At 42.5% G+C, this 17,452-nt stretch overlaps 1 protein-coding gene across 2 annotated transcripts in view; it reads left to right on the forward strand.

Annotated features, from left to right (window-relative positions):
* The window catches only part of LOC135489156 (octopamine receptor beta-2R-like), a 70,559-nt gene extending 53,107 nt beyond the window's left edge, over nucleotides 1–17,452 (forward strand). For both annotated transcript variants that reach the window (XM_064774365.1, XM_064774366.1), the window contains exons 2-3: nucleotides 6,551–6,665; nucleotides 15,138–17,452. In XM_064774365.1, coding sequence (XP_064630435.1) covers nucleotides 15,193–16,416 — 1,224 coding nt within the window. In that variant the 5' untranslated portion in view covers nucleotides 6,551–6,665; nucleotides 15,138–15,192 and the 3' untranslated portion in view covers nucleotides 16,417–17,452. The remainder of the gene's footprint in view (nucleotides 1–6,550; nucleotides 6,666–15,137) is intronic.

Genomic DNA, 17,452 nt, shown 5'->3' on the forward strand with positions numbered 1-17,452 from the left:
TAATGGCTGATTGAGATCAACTGCCATGGTTCAAACCTCAATGAAGCAAAGTCAGCTATAGATCGCTTGGGTCACATTCACCACCTTCACGTCTCACTTGACCCAAGCAATTAGTAACATTTTGTCTCATCGTTTTTCATGGCAGTTCGATATTGCATGAGATGCCGATTTGGTGATTAAAAGATATCCCACGGTTTTCCCTGAGGAAATATGCAGCAATTACGTGACCAGCAAGGAGTTTTATTTGGTTCAGCATGTGTAGTAGTGGCATCATTCCAACTTGCCTAGGATAGATGAAAGAATATTCCCTTTAACTAGTTGGTGGTGTAATGGTGATGGCCTTGTAATCTAAAGCTTTAGGGTTCAAACCCCGGCAGGGCATTTGTGTTTGCGATGCAGTTTCATGCCAAGTTCATTGCAAGCTCTCGTAGATACTCAGGTCACGCTTGTGGAGATGAACAAGCTGTAGTTTATTGCGGTAGTGCAGACAAAATGGTCAATAAACTTAATTGCTTCTGCTATGCGAGCTCAGAGAAAGTCTGAACGGATCTCTTCTGGATCAAGAGGTGTGAATATTTGGCAAAATGAGGTACCATTCTATAGAGAATAGCAAAAACACCCGACAGGATATTGCAGATCAGTTCGCCACAGATACTCGAGACTTTTGCGCAAACCTCAAGTCGGTGTGTGGTGTTGGTGTCGCATACACCGTCATGGAGATCCGCACTGGGATGGGAGAGCATGTTTTTTCCCATTAACTATCACTATTGTTATTCATGAGCCAGAATTCCATCTCAGCCACACACAACATTCCATGATTGATATCATACGAAAATCGTAGATGGTGTGGGAGGATATTCGGTATTGGAAAATTCCATAAATCGTGTTGATGATACGTTGCGCCGATTGCGGAATACTCGCAAGAGAGTCAGAATGAATCCTTTATGGTCTTCTAATGTAGTCCGGCCATGGTAAGTTGACAGTAGAGGATATTTCCCTAAACATAGTCGCTGGTTGAAGCCGGGCAATTCAGACTATGAAGGTAGCCATGTAAGAACGTGTGCCATTCTTCTTCTTGTTCCTGTCGGTGCTCCCATTAACTGCGTGAGGAAGTTATTACAAACTTTAATGTACTATGCGCTCTTCTGTACTTGCAATCTTCCTCGTTACAGTTGTTGTTCCTGTGTTCTTCCTCCTTACTTTCGCTGAACATCCTGCATGTAGATAATAGTATCATTTTGCCAGATATCCATTGTATGGTCAAGTAAAATCTGGGACAGTGGTAGTAAAACGATGCATAGAATTACAAAACTACAACGCATGCTACTAAATATACAGTCATGCAACACGATCGTATCTCCCTATTGCACTTCACTCCATCTGTGGTATTGTACTTTTCCGTTCATGCCAATATACCATATGCCATCTCCAATCAATGTTTTTGGCAGCATGGATGCTAATCACCTGCATCAATCTGAAAAGTGACTCGCGTGTCATTATAAGGATCGCTCCTCGCTATCTCGCTTTTGTCGGGATATTAGCAAGCTGGGATTGGCCAGGAATCTAATCATTGGATACTACTCTCTTCTTTTGATGCCATATTTTTCAATCACCTAATACCTGATTGACGAATCTGGTTAATATGATATCATGATTAGAGAAAGGTACGTAATCGTTGAAAGCGTAAGAAAACTTTCTTGAGGCTCCATGAGCACTTCGAGAAATTCAACATGCTTGCATGAGCCGACGAGTTACGGCTCAACCCAAAGCGTGCATTTGCTTTGAATTCAATGCGTTGAGCGTCATTGGAAGATTAGTCCGAGCTGCCTTCAGCACTTTGTAAACATGATAAATCGGAGCAATCGAGGGATTAACTATTTGCTTTCATTAGAAAGAGCTTCCTTTAGACAAGCCATGTCAACACTTGTCGTTACTTATTACCCGGTGAAGTGCTAGGACATTCTCGATGAAATCAAAAGATACACATCGTTGAAGCCTCCTTGAAAAAAGATGGATACCTCCTTGATTGAAGGGAGATGAATGCCTCCTTGGAGAAAGATGACTGCCTCCTGAGTGACTTTCTGATTTAACTGAGATAAATTGGGAAATTGCTTGGAAGTCGTGATATGTTTTAAGGGTGAGCTTGATAGCACTTTCATTGAGATTGTCCCTGGATTGGTCAGTTTAGTCGCCAATACTTTGACTGATTGTAGTTTGCATGTATGGAAGATCTTACACATACGACACATCGGCGTGGCATGGTCAGACTCATCGATGTCTTTGCCGAAGCGCGGCTGGTGGAGACGAAACCTTCGGCGACCTATCGGGAACCAAACACTTGGCGCTATTGGCGTTACCCCCCTGAGGTGAGGAGACATTCCCGATAAAGTCCATCGACTCTATTTGAACAGCGGTCTATCCCAAGAGACACGAATACCGGTACCAATGGCATTTAGTGTCCGTTTTCGAGTTGCTTCCTGTGCTGTCGTGACTAATTGCCATTATCTTCCACAGTGAAAACAGCAGACAACGTCAAACAAAAAGTAGAAAAACGAACACTAAATGCCATTGGTACCAAACATGACTGCGAGATCTGCCTGTCTTCTTCAGACAGCTCAGCCATCCCATTCGTGTCGTGTTTCTGCCTTATTAGCGAATAAAAACGCAATCAGTACTTCTCAAAGGGAAGTCACTCCCGTATTCTCAGCGGCTACGACCAGATCTATGTCAGCTTTCCGTTCAGGAACAAAACCTTTGGCTTGGAGCGTGTTGTGATCAGAAGCATGAAATCAAGTCTAGAAAAAAACATGACATGTCCCTTTCTTTTGGTTTCCATTCCATTAATGTCCAACGGCTGGGTGTTTTAATGTAGTGTATGTGGACCGTGTTTTTCGACATTTCAAATGGCTTCACCGACACGCCTTTGAGCGAAAATAACAATTAATGAAAAAATGAGCCGAGTATAACAGTAGTATGTTGTTAGTTTAAAGTACACCCGGTGTCATAGCTCTTGGCCAAATCGGTGTGGTTTTAACATGCAATTGAACAGGTCAGAAAACGTTGAAACGAAGAGCAGAAATTCTAATTGTTGCAGACAAGTCATATTTAACCGTTTCTTTCAGGACTCTTTGTTTTTTATCCGTCAGCTATGAGGTCCGACGCATATGCGTTTCTGTGGTATGACGTATTGGTATCCGTTAGAGGCACAACCCTTCTGCCCTAACGAAACCATATTTACATACTCACAAACAATCAAGAAGACGCGGCCAGGGGGTATATCTATATCACCCCAATCAAGAAATATCATGATTGTCTATCAAAATCGACTAATTGCAAATAGACACTGAACAGGCCATTCAGACTCCATAATGCTTCCGATACATATTGAATTCCCACCATTCGATTATTATAAGTTATGATGATTTCGATTCTATAATAATAGGAAGCGACAGATTCTGCCCGAAGCAAAGCTAAGTTATTCCCGGCTGCTAATAGGCAATGATGCCGTTGATGTGACGAACGAGCAGGGTGAGGTCCGCGGGGGGGTTGACTGGCAAGAATTCCTGCAACACTTCAGTTTTCGCATGGTTTGTTTTGATATAGAAAAGAAGCTGTTCATGGGATGGGCAATTATTCTGTGTGATGAGATTCGTTGCCCATCAAGAGCCTTATCCTATCCCTTAACATTCTGACTTCCCGTCCTTTTGTAACGCTTCATAAACTACTTTCTTGAAGGGAACATATCGGGAACCTTTGAGGAAGGGCAGGAGGTGACCTTTGATTATGTTTGAAGCACAGTCTATACAGTATCACGCGCCTTGCACGAGGATTTCGGCTACTTTAGCTATCTTATTTGACTTGCAAGGCATGTTAACTGAATTTCTTTGAAGTAATCACAACATGAGAGAGTCTTGAGCGCTTCTCCTACAATTAAGAGCATACCCGGCTGTTATTTCAAAAGCAAGATTCCAATCATCTACAATTAAACTCAATCAGCATGATCACCTGTTGGTGGTTGTGTCTTACTAGTTCAGTATTTTAGAAGAAACCGGTTTGATTTCGGTGAAGTGACGTGGGAAGCGAATGAGGAAATGGCGTTGGCGCGGTCGGGCGGTGGCGCGTAGGGGAAGATGACCGAACCCCAATAAGGATGAGTCGTGAGTCGAGTGGAACACTGGTCTGGTTTCTTTGGGCTCCAGTGAGTGCTGATCTGAATGACTATGACTCCTTGAGTACCCAAGCAAGAAGCCTCCCGGGAAAACTTGCCATAGTGCCAGGGCTTGTGAGGCGCTTTGATACAGACCAAACTATGTAAATGACGCCATTCTTATTGCTTTTTTTCCACAAGCTACTGAAGTAAAAATATTGACAGTGAACCCTACGTGTCATTTTTCAATATTCTAGAGAAAGACGACATCATTAACAGCTGGCAACATTGACAAGTCCCCTGACTATAACTTTACGAAAGACATATCGATGGTTCCATTCGATTTCAAGTAAAACCGAAGATGATGTATTACGATTTTTATGTCTGACCTGAACTGTTGCGATATTATTCTGCAGACTCTATGGGTGTTTTGCACGGTCATGTGAAGGAAAATATTGCCAACAGATGTCACAAATGGCGTATCGTCGAATATTCGTTCCTGGCCAATGGAGCGTCAATTCCCACCTGTGATCTTGCAGTCATCTTACCTCTCAACATGTCCGCCTACAGAATAATGTGTCTCGTCGTCTATCAATGTGTTGAAAGCCTCTAGATGCCGGAAGCCGACAGAGATGTACGCCATCGTCATCGCAAAGCACAGTGGCAACCGACGTCAGCGGAGCGTGGCTTTAGATGACAGTGGAATCGACCAAGTGCCTTCGATTACTCACATCCTCTCACAGCGCTGGCATTCGGATCGTTTCTAATGCACTCACAGAGTGTATTTTAGGAACAATACAAAGGCCTACTGTAGGAGGAGGATGATGACACTCTTTAACTAATCTGACTGCCACTGGAAAGAAAGTACATTTATCTAACACGGTGATAAATGAAATTCTAGTGAAAAAAATCATATGTATCGAGTCATCCAACATTAAAGCTGACATGCATACTTAAAAACCCTAACGGCCAAGTTCAAAAACACTAACGCCCGTTCGCCATGTTTTAAACGACCGGTCCGCCATGTTTGAAATGGAAGAGGCTAGAGAAGCAGGTCCAGGACAGATTGCCGCGAAAATTTATAAATAGTTTGGGAAGCTGGCTTGACATCCTGACAAATCCGGCCATCGATCACTCGATATGTGGCCTCGATATGTTTACTCCCTCAATCAGAAAGATGCGTAAGGAGTAGGCCCTGTTTGCAAGAGGATGCTGCAAGAGGATGTTATAAGTTTCCCGAACTATTTATAAATTTTCGCGGCAATCTGTCCTGGACCTGCTTCTCTAGCCTCTTCCGTTTCAAATGCCCTCAGGTATGATAGACTACCAGCAGGCCGCAGTGGCCCTGCCGTATTCACCAACAGAGCATTGGATGTGGAGCATTAGTTCATATGTCGTACTATAACCCACACGACTGTTGATTTAAATCAAATGCCACCTCATCAGACAGTTCCTCAATATGCGCATGGTTTTAATACTAGCAAAGCGGGAATTTGTTTTGCATCTTTAAAACTCGAAAAATAGCTGGCTGCATCTATAATTATCTGAGGGTGTCATATTCATCTCCTGATTATGTATCTTATGAATTCACTTTGTCAATATTGTAAAAGGGCAAATTTTAAAGGCCACTTTGAAACTGAATATGGTACAGATGGCACAAAAGGCTTGTACGTGAAATGAAAAAAAACTGAAAAATATGTTCATTTACAACAACAGCTTCATGGCATAGTCGGTAAGACAGCAAGTGGCGCGGGATCCGAGTTCGAACCCGCTCGAGGAATATTTTTCATTTTTCTTTTCACGAGAGCGTCTCTGTGACGTGTCTCGTCAATGAACTTTTTTCTTTGTGCAGTCAAGTGAGACCAGTCGGTGGGTGTCTATCATGTTGCAAGTGCAGTTGGTCGTTTGGTGGTCGGGCATTTTTGTTTTCTAACTTTGCCGTGACAAAAGCTAATTTCCTGTCAAACAGGTTGGAGCTATTCATTAAGTCGCCCGGGGTGAAGGTCATATCACGATTCTTTGATTTCAAGATGGCCGCCACAAGCCAAAAAGAACGACCATCTCTGATCTCACAGGCCGCGCCTCTTGGCCAGGCTACTGACGTGTTTCTTTCTACAATCGCGTATTTATCATGTCTCCTTCGGCCGTGTTTTGGATTTCAAGGAAGATTGGCTAAGCCATCCAGGTTCAGACCGAATAGATTTGTTTTTGGCGTAATTGGATGGTTTGGTGCTGCGATCCCTGCCTTTCCGGTCAAAGCGTCTTTTTTTTCTCGGAGGTGAGATTGTTTGGCATCCTTTACAACTAGAGTCTTCATCACTGATTCTGATGCGGATTTTAGCACCAGAACCATGGGCCTGTTTAAAGCCTTCAGCTCATGCTTTACCTTTTCCAATTTTCCAGGTAGCCATGATTAGTCGTTTACACAATAACGGAGACAGCTTCTTGGAAAATGGATACATTGCTTCCAGTTGAAGAGAAGGATAGAGTCTTCCATATTCTCTTTATACCTCATAAGGTGAGTTTGTTTTGCCTTGTATTTCATGGAGGGGGTATAATATATTCTTTCACAGGATTTGTTTTTCCAGCTGAGGGCAAGCTCTGATCAAATATGTATTCGAAAGAAGCCCCCTGCTGTTTGTTAGTTTGGCATCTTGTCCGAGGGCTGCCTCGTCTTTTTCTTTTCCTCGTGATGATTATGAGTTACTACCGCTGGTGCTTGCAAAAAAGAATGAAATTGGCACAGAAACATCTGGTTGCCTCGCTTGAAAATGGAGTCGAACAGCATCTTGATCGACAAAAACAGGTGCATTGACCTATCGCCAACTTGACATTCACGAAACTACATGTAACTTGTTTCTATGGGTTTAGTTTATTTTGACATTTGACTTTTTGAGAGCGATTTGCAATCATCATGCGATGTCTCTTAGCGATTTCGATGACATTTCTGAAAGAAAACGTGCGCGGTTTTTGTCACCCAAAGAACAAGACGGAAGTGGACCAGTCGCGAAATCGGAGACTGGTGCTATGAATAAAGAATTAAATCCATATCATTAATTCACGACCATACCCAAAATACTAAAGCGTAATAAAAGTATCTCCATCTTAACCAGACTTATATTCCGTTTATAAAGCATATTGGGATTACTGCGGTCGGCGTTCTTTCTATATATTGTGATATTAACTTGTTGGCTGTCAAGGCATTGATTTGACAAGTTGTCAGAAGTGACAACTTCAATCACAGCAGTAAGAAATGAATGTGTTTAATGAGAGGACCATTACCATGCATCACTGACTCTGAAGCTAGATTCCGAAACATTTGGCAAATACTGGAACTTCCGTCGGTTGAAATCATCAGTGTCAAACTGAACCAATCTCATCGGAAACTGATAAGCAGGGAGTTGTAATAAAGATGTAATTACCGGTACCTCGGCATGGGGACAATCAGTCGTGCGCTAAGATTTCCCATTATGCAGGTACATGTACGTGTATCAACAATGTCTGAAAAGTGTATGTTGACATGGTCCAGCAACTTGGAACTCACCGTAAAGGCCTACTTTGACCTTTGGCACCTAAAAGAGCGGATTTTGCAATAAAAAGGGTTTACCAAGAGTACAAACATAACAATAGGATTAAGAGGTCCTTAAGAAAATCAAGGCCTCTGTGTACATAGGCATATACTCGTTTCTCAGCCTTTTGTCATAGCGTTTCTGGCGCATAACGTCTCTAATTATCCTTCCGCCGGGGACATTAAGAATATTATCAGGTATATGTGAAAATAGAGTGCGTATAACTACATGGTGTTACCTTATCTGATTGATTACAGCCCTGCCGTGGGCTAAGGTCATGCGAAAAGAGGTTTAAACGTCGCCTGTAGGAGAAACATACGCTGGATTTACGGATTTGACACTTTTTGAGAATATTTTGTGGGTGCACTTATAGGACTATATACCCATGTACATGTGGGCTTATACCGCGCCTGGACTGGAATAACTTGTTAAGAGGAACATGAACGGATAGGATAGACGGGAGTGAGGTAGGTCCAATAAGGTTGCCATATTTGGGTCATGTTGGTTTTTGCCCTATCCATGACCGTTCAAGCTATGTATGATATTCCGATTATTCGATTATCTCATTCATTAAGGCAGAAGTACCAGGTTCAATATTTTGCGAACCTATCTTGGGAGACAGGGAAAGCACGATCTAAGTCACCACAAACAAATTGGCACTTATAGATGAATTCGGCTTCCAGTCTATTTATACTCGCACCAGAACGCATTTAGCACCCGACTTTTCTCTCCACATTTTGTTATTATTTTGTCTTAAGACCAAGTTAAAATAAGCTTAGCCTTAGGTCAATTTGTCCATCCATGGTTGTTGAATTTTCCACATGACTTTTATTTTGCCATACTTGTCAATCACAGTGGATATGGTCTGTACATATTGGTATTTCTAATATGAAGTGTTTGCTATTAGCTTCGGGATAGGTGGTAACCCAGCAGGTATTTGAATCAAAATATGTGTGCCACTTTTGGCGCAGGTGAAAGGATCTTTAGAAGAAAGCACGGACAGGTACATTCTCCAAAGCGGCGATGATATACATCACACCGATGGTGACGACCAGAAGCAATACCATTTCAACACTCTCAGTGTTTCTAATCGGAGAATGAAAAAAATGACCAAGGACAAAAGCATTTATCGTCATATTCCTTGGATCGAGTTATAAAGTCTATATCGGTATAAACTCCCTACTTTGGGCGAAACCTAAAATATGAACCGAAATTAAGCAGTTTTACTATCTCTGCAAAATAATGGAACAACACAGGTGAGACAAAATCGTTCCGGTCGATCTGCGGCGGTGATCACGGGCCTAATTTGGCGGATCGCTTTGTCTGGGCGGGTAGTCCACTTACTCACCCCCCAGAACATGTTGTCAACGGGTTTGGATGTTCCCTCATTAAAAGCGAGTTTAAGCTATATTGTTTTCCACTGCAATCACTGAAGCATGATAACGACATTTTAAGGACCAACGATGTTTGCATGTCTCAATACATTTAAATGCTTATTTTATGTACACACGAATTATTACTTCGGACCGCCTGCTGTCAAGTTTATACTTAGCCTAAAAATGAACCCGGGCCTAAAAGGGTCCTGTACATGTACTTGCCAATGTGCATGCGCGGTGTTCGCCGTACGCCTAAACGCTGAATCTTGACGCATTTGGAGACCGTACGGGTTGGTTTTCACCATGCTATTGCAACAACGGATTCGGCAGTGCATTGTCCTTTTACGCCGGACTCGAAGCAAAAACGGAGCAGAGATAGTGAAGAATATCTGATCAAAGTTCACAATGAAGCCACTCACACAGTGAAATATGTACCACATGTAGGCCTATTTACGAAAAATTAAATTAAAAAACACTCTCATGACACATCTCGCTCTTGGCATGTTCTTTAGTTGAAATAACTTAAACATTTGTTTACAAAAACAGTCTTCTACAGTCTAAACATCTAAAAGCCAGGTAATTGTACCTAGTTTAACGCAGATCCCTGTCAAATCAGTCTCGTTTAAAGGTTGAAATACTAATATTTCACTGGGAAGCGCTCTTTTCATTATCAACACAGCAAGCAGCTCCGAATTTGCGGATTCTTCGTAAAGGTTCTGATAGTGATCCTGTGAAATCGATCTGATGAGTTAATGGACCAGCGCTGCTGACTAGTTATAGATCATTAAGTCTTGAAAGATTGCCGCCTTGTCACGGGGAGAGCTACCACTCTTATGGCAAGGCGAGGCGAAACTGGTGACCGACATTTTCAGCATTTACTGCCGGTGTAACATCTGTGGTTGTTTCCCATGTGTCAGTGTTTCCAAACAATAGGCAGCTAGAGAGACCATGACTTTTCAATAGGGGGAAACACAGAAAAACTTGTCAATCTATCTTTTAGCGTTCCCAAACAATGAGGGGAAACACTCAAAAATAGAAACACTCAAAAACATTACACCGGGTTGGGGTAAGTTGCCTAAACTGAACACCGTCTCATCTAAATTTATATACCTTTTCGTCAGTGGTTGAATCTCGACCATTTTAAACAATGGTCGACCATGAAAGCGCCAATTTCCAGTCATCAGACTGGCCAATAGGATCGGCGCAATTTGCCGATATATCATAGAGTAATCGTTCCGTATCGTTTTCCCCAGCAAAAACGGTGGTAACATAACCTCTCTTACTCACATTCGGAGCCGCTAGCCGTCGATATATCCTGAATGGTCATCCGATTCATTCTGCCCGATTGACCCCGGGTTGTTTTTACGACAACTGCAGACTTTATTACGGCATCCAAATCAGCTGCAGACGAGAGGTAGAAGATCGATGGCCAATTATGTCGTTGTGGCGAGAAAGGGGCTCATCCAGTGATTGATGACTAGAAGAAGATGGGAGATCGAGAGTGCTTTGGGAGAGTGGCCGGACTTCCGCATGGAACACGCAAAGACTGATGACCGAACAAAACGTGGCTGCGATTAAACTGTCCCGCTGTCAGATTCCAAGCACATCCCGCCGTCGTTAAAGCAGCCCGCAAATCTTTACTGGATGTCATAAATCGCAGGACCTAAATGCGTTGCGGCGTTTTTACTCGAAACCTTTCTCAATACCAATCATATTCCACTCGCTACGTATCTTTTTTAATGGCCGTTCCAACCACAACCGTACTTATCTTGTAACTCAAAATCTTCGATTTCATAGTTCATCGGTTAAAGTAATCAACAATCTATGTGATTGTTTAGATCCACCATGGTTAAATGTCAATTGCAGTACTTCAATTACTCGCTCATTACTACCCCATGTAAGCCAAATCAGGCAGAACGAAAGCTTTCTCGGAGATCAATAGATCAATTCAAGATGTGGGGATTATTGATGCCAAGGGTCATTGTCTGAAGCGTTGACTTAAAGTGCAAGGGCAATGTTTTGTATCTTCGGTATTAACTTTGATCATTAAGAGGTCTCCTCACCAGTGGCGATACTCCCCGGGCAGTCCATTTCGTCAGCCTATACTGTCTCATATGTTAGGGGATGGGGTCAATTGCGCCCGGAGTCTTGAGGAAGTGACTTTCTGGCATGTTTGGTGGCGTCTCATGACAAAACTCCAGTCAAAATGGTAATATTCAAGCTAAGTTTGACTATCAACTTCAATGCTATGCTAGTATAATCCGAAGAGTAACTGTTCGACGCAAGGCTGCCGTTAACGAATTTTTCGAAAGTTTACATACAAAATATTTACAGTTCTTATAATGAAATGTTAGCATACGAAGTAAGCACAGGAACTGTGAATACCTGATTCATTGACTGTTCAAATTAAGTTGAATTATGGCTTAATAAAATGTAGAAATACTTAATAGCTTTTGACAGTGTTTATTATCACAAAATAAGTACTTCATGAACAACGCGCATTAGATCAATTTGAAATATTCAGATTAAAGTTTTTGGCGAGCCTGTAAAAGTGTCTACAAGTTAGTCAACATTGGCTAAAGGAAACGACACGTAGATTAGCGTATATTAAAGGGTTGTGGATTTTGCACGTCGAGTGTACGAACTTCTACACTCTAATCGTGGCTTTATATATCATTGCCAGAGAGCGACGCCGAAGTTTGATATTGTGAATGAATATTTTCATAATATGATCATCCACTTACTCTAAACCATACCAACATTACATGACTCAGAGCACGCCAGTCTTACATGTACGTCCAGAAAATTGCCCATAAATTTTACAACGCCATAAAACACATCATATTCCACCGCGATTCATGATTTCTTCGGAAGTCCACCATATAGCATATCATGATCACCTCTGTGTCCCAAGAATAAAGAGAATTTATTACCAATCAAATCCATCACCACGCTCATAATCAAATGCCCATAAATTTTATGTTTGCTGGGCGATAGCGCTGATTATGATCAGATCAGCCGATATTGTTGCGATTTATGAACTAATCAACAAGAAGTACATTATTGATATGTTTTATTTATTATTATTTGAGGGTAATCATCCACAGCAAGCGAATGATGTTACCGGTATATGCAAGTGGCGAAAGCGTCGAAGAAAGAAGACGACTATGCGAACCGTATATTGTCTGCCAACTGATAGTCCAACTAACATTTGAGGGGATGAATGAGGTTCAATTCTCAAGAAAAAAACATCATCGACAATTCCAGATGTTTTTAAACTTTGAGTATGTTGTTGTTATCGCTATACAGTACGACAAAACCAAGCTCTGAACCACTTACACGTAACCTTACCATGTAAGGTGCATGTACCACATCGCAAATGACTGTACTTTTACCATACTGTGATGGTACGCACTATGAGATAAGGGATTTATTATCTAGTCACCTACAGGTGATGTTGATCCTTCCATTTTGTCACTAATCTTCTTTACTGTTAACCCTTTGCGGTGATCTCGCTCGGTATCGCCGCGGTATTAGCATAGCAGATACACTTTACCAGTGCTTGATATGATGGATTGGTCACATACTGTATTTTGTTAAGTCTAATAATGAATAAAAGGCTTATTTGGTTCTACTGCCGAGTATAAACTGTCCTCATTGTGAGGAGTGAATAATCTGCATATTTCATCCTTTAATTGATTTGTCTTGATGTCCCTTACACAAAGATGGCATAAATCAGAGCAAAATGCTGCGCTTTCCCAGACTTCAAACAACGACTGTTCAGTAGCCAACAGCAACAGACAAAGCCGCTGGGATCTAATTAGTAATTACCAATACTTCATCAGGCAAGCTAATTCATTTCCATAATAATGATAATGGGATTCGCCATAACTGGCATTCTTGCATCACCCAAGGAACAGTCTCATCTTTAACAAGGTTAGCTTTTCTTGATGGCGGACTGTCCCTTGCCAAGGGTCCGCCTTGTAGTGTTCCCTGACATTAGTACTAAGTATTGCTTGTACTCCATCAAGGGTTATCCCCTCCTATATGCTAATATACCCCAGCTAATAGAAGGTCAATTGCTAATAGAATACGCTGTTTGTATTTGTCATAATAGCCAGTGCCAACATCCGTTACTAGTTGTCAACATTCCGTCTTCTGTGCCAACATCCATGCTCAAATGCCAACCTCCCTGCTCGGATGCCGACATCAGCTGCCAACATCCTTGCTCAGAAGCCATTTTCACTGCTCAGATGCCCACATCCTTGCTCAAGTGCCAGCAATCCTGCTCAGATGCCAACATCCTCAATCCGACTCAGATGACAACATCATTGCTCAGATGCCATGATTCCTGCTCAAATGCCAGCATCCTGCTCAGAGGACATCAATGTTGAATACAAGACGAAGTGCGGGTACTAATGAATTGGCCGTGGGTAATCAACTGATATGATATCTGCGCGGGGCTCAGTGGATCTGTATCGCCGAGAGCAGTGGTTTTCAAATATCTTCAGGGTCTCTGATTGTCTCTGAATTGCACCAAAGCCCGTATGCTCTTGGCCTTCAGTTGGTAATCCTTACCCCGCCACTACAAGCCAATATTTCTGTCACTCCTTCACTCATCAGGGGCAATACAGCATGAAAGCCGTCTCTCGCCTGTTTGCCCCGGACTATCTCTAGCTATCAAACAGCTGGTTATAAGCTGGTGTTTGGACACAGCCTGGGGATGCCGGCAGGGATCGAGCTTATCAAAGGGGATACGACGATAGAAGAGGGGGCATTGCGACACAGAGACGAATTCGTAGATATAATTGGCGTAGTCATAGGAAGTTTTCTGATTTCTCTTTCGTGGTCTGGGGCAAGCTCATAATAGTTACCAATGGGATGTTTCATAAAGATTGGCATTACTTCTGTCTGTATGGCTAAATCTTACTCTGGTCTTAGCCAAATCTGGTGAATTAAGTGGGTGTCGTTGAACTGTGTTCGGTCAAGCTTCAGTCAAGCTATCCTTAGGTTTGAGAAAAAAGACAACTGATCCGCAAGTCGTCTTCTTGCCTGACGGAAGAAAATCATGGCAAATCTATTGCGCTGCATTTGACGGCTTGTTTTAATAAACCCTCGTCCAAGTTGTACTCCAGTATAGAGTGATTTAAGGTGATGTAGTATTCCAACTAAGCGCTGCTCGGTCAAGCTCCAGTCATACTGGCTAAACTGATCCTTTGGGGAACGGATAAAGAAGCTCTGACTATGGATTGTACTCAGACATTGACCTTGAGGAAAATAACTCGAAAAGCCAAACATCTTGTAGAGATCGATTCCTTGCCGACTTGACATTCAACGAATTATTGTTTCAATCTCATCCATGCTCTCATGAATATATACCATATTCCCACCGTTGATGGATTGACGACCAGGTTGTCTAATATTTCGGATCACTGCCTCTGACCGTATATTCAGTCCTTGAGCAAAAAACCTCATCAATAATAAATACCTCGAGAAACGATTCAAGCGAAATGTTCTCAGTATGTTCGGCCGGGTGTGGTTTTAAAGGAAGCAAGCATTGTCCTGAAGTAATGCGCCGCTAGTATCTGGGACGACAGTGTTGTTCTTCGGTTTGCCTTCCTGTACGATGACTGCCGTATTTCACTCCGCGAAGATGCAAATGTCCTTCATTTCTTCTAACTGACTGGCTTTTGTTTTACGTTCCAGATAGAGAATACAAGCTAAAGCCCTCTCATCAGCAGTGAAGATAAATTGTTTGGAGATGTAAATGAGAGTATGGCGATGTGTTTTTATTCTCCAAACTGACGTCGCATTCTCTTTGGTTCACTATGCCCAACGAAAAACTTACCTTTCGAACAAATATATGTATGTTTTCGTCCTTTTTCAGCGAAAATCAATGTGAACCAACGACCAACTTGATGGACGCGCATCAGTCGACTTGGCGTATCCATTATACAAACGTCATGTCGACATTGTTCGTGATTTGACTGTTGTGTTCTATTCATGATCACTCGACTTATGTGGCATGTCTCCTTATCGTTCTAGGTCCCCTCGATGATCGGTGCACAGCCCCTGGTGTTCGGGCTTGCGACAAGATAGTATGGAGCATGGGAGCCAAGAACACGGATTACTGGTAGCAGAGGTTAACCTTACCGACATATCAACCACACCACTTCCGGAACCGCCCCGAGAACTCTGGGTGCTAATCTTAAAGAGTATAGCTATGGTGCTGATTATGGTGGCTGCTGCATTTGGGAACCTGCTAGTCATTATAAGTGTCCTGAAGTTCAGGAAGTTACGTGGCATAACGAACTATTTCATTGTCTCTTTAGCATTTGCCGATTTTCTAGTTGCGACCTCTGCCATGCCATTCAATGCGTCGATGGAGATGACGGGAAAATGGATGTTCGGTCGGATTATGTGTGATATATTCAACTCAAACGATGTGTTATTCTCAACAGCATCGATATTACATCTTTGCTGTATCAGTATGGATCGGTATATAGCCATTATGAAGCCATTGCAGTACGAATCAAAAATGACAAAACGGCGCGCCGCCATCATGCTATGCATCACGTGGGGCGCGTCTGCACTCATCTCTTATATTCCAATTCACACCGGAATCTACACAACTCCTGAGCAGAAAAAGGACTTTAACCTGGATCCCTATCTGTGCACGTTCGTGGTGAATCAAGGTTATGCAATAGTATCATCCACAGTGTCATTCTGGAGTCCATGTTTCATAATGTTGTTCGTTTATTTCAAAATCTTTCGGGAAGCCCGCCGCCAGGAAATTCAGATTCGTGCTATGCAAAGACAAATGATGCCCTTAAGACCCGTTCCCAATGCATCCCTGAACCGCACGAGAGCAAATAGCATGGACTCTAATGATACGAGCAATGCTAGTTTCGCAACAGGCCCTGGAGATGAGAGTAGTGAGAATGAGCACGCGCTTGTCCTGAATGCAGTCGCCGTCAGACAGGACAGGCGCAAGATGCGGAAAGAACACAAGGCGGCGAAGACCCTCGGCATCATCATGGGCGCGTTCATCTTGTGTTGGTTTCCCTTCTTCCTGTGGTACTTCATATCAAGCATGTGCGGTGATAACTGCCCGCAATCAGATATTTTAGTGTCAGTTCTTTTCTGGATAGGTTATTTCAACAGTTGTTTAAACCCCATCATTTACGCCTTCTTCAATCGAGAATTCCGAAACGCTTTCAAGGCGATTCTTTGTTGCAATAAAAGGCGGCGCCACAAGTACAACGGATATGACGCTTCTAGTTTTGCCTCCGAATACAGGGGAAGTTTCCGAGTGAGTAGATGACGGAAGCTCATTGGTTGTTATAAGAAGACGATGTTGTAATATGATGCTAATGTCAAATTCCTATCGATAGTAGAATGCAACATGTTCCGGTTGAAAAAATATTCAGGTATGAATGATGTCGCCATTAGTTTATCTATTTTCCGGAAGCAAGAACTTTGAGACTTCCTGTCTGTGGGCCAATCACAACCTTCTGTCATGCTCATTCGCCGCAGGAAGCAGAATTGAGGCCTTCAGATTTTTCACGTTTTTTCCCATCTGTCGGGTCGGAACATCCGAGACTGTTCTTGTTGACGTTGGCGCCATCTCCCCTGTCATAGCTGTCACACAACATCATGATTGTCGTCTGTTAAGAGCACAACACAAGACATCTCGTTGTCACAACCAGACGACACTCATTTGACGCGGGGCCATGCAGGGGTATAGAGAAAGACATAAGACCTAAGGGGTAAGGTCAGAATTGGGTCTATATTGTATCACGCTGAGGAAGACCATAAAGATGCTTTTCTGGAGCCTTGAAAAGTTGCTGCTGCTAATATAGCTGTGACATAGTTCATACGCTGATCGGCGACAAAGTAAACTGCTGTGGCAACTAAAGGTCCCAACAGATTGCAAGTCGCAGTGTATACGCACGAATAAATTAAGACTTCCATTTCTTTCACATCGGCATTTCAGTCTTTACAGCTCTCATTGGACAGTTTTCGCAAACTTTGCAATTGACGAAATACGATGGTCCGTAGTGTCATCGTGCTACTTTGCCAGCGTAAATGAAACAAGGGAAAATTTCAAAAAATGGTCGTCAATAAAGTGCATTACACTACACTATTGGCCTTCGTACCTCGTCTTTCGTACTGTCTGTGAAAGCTGCCTACAGATTCTCCATTGACGATTCAGGCAAATCAACGCTTAGGCAAAGAAGACTACTGTTTCATGACGGAGGTCCTAATAGATTAATGAAATAATTGTTTGTTTATCTGAGGTTTCAAACCATTGTAAATAGTATTAATACATGTAAAATTGCGAATAAACTGATGCAGGA

Source organism: Lineus longissimus, chromosome 6 (genome assembly GCF_910592395.1).
Source record: "Lineus longissimus chromosome 6, tnLinLong1.2, whole genome shotgun sequence".
Taxonomy (NCBI): Eukaryota; Metazoa; Nemertea; class Pilidiophora; order Heteronemertea; family Lineidae; genus Lineus; species Lineus longissimus.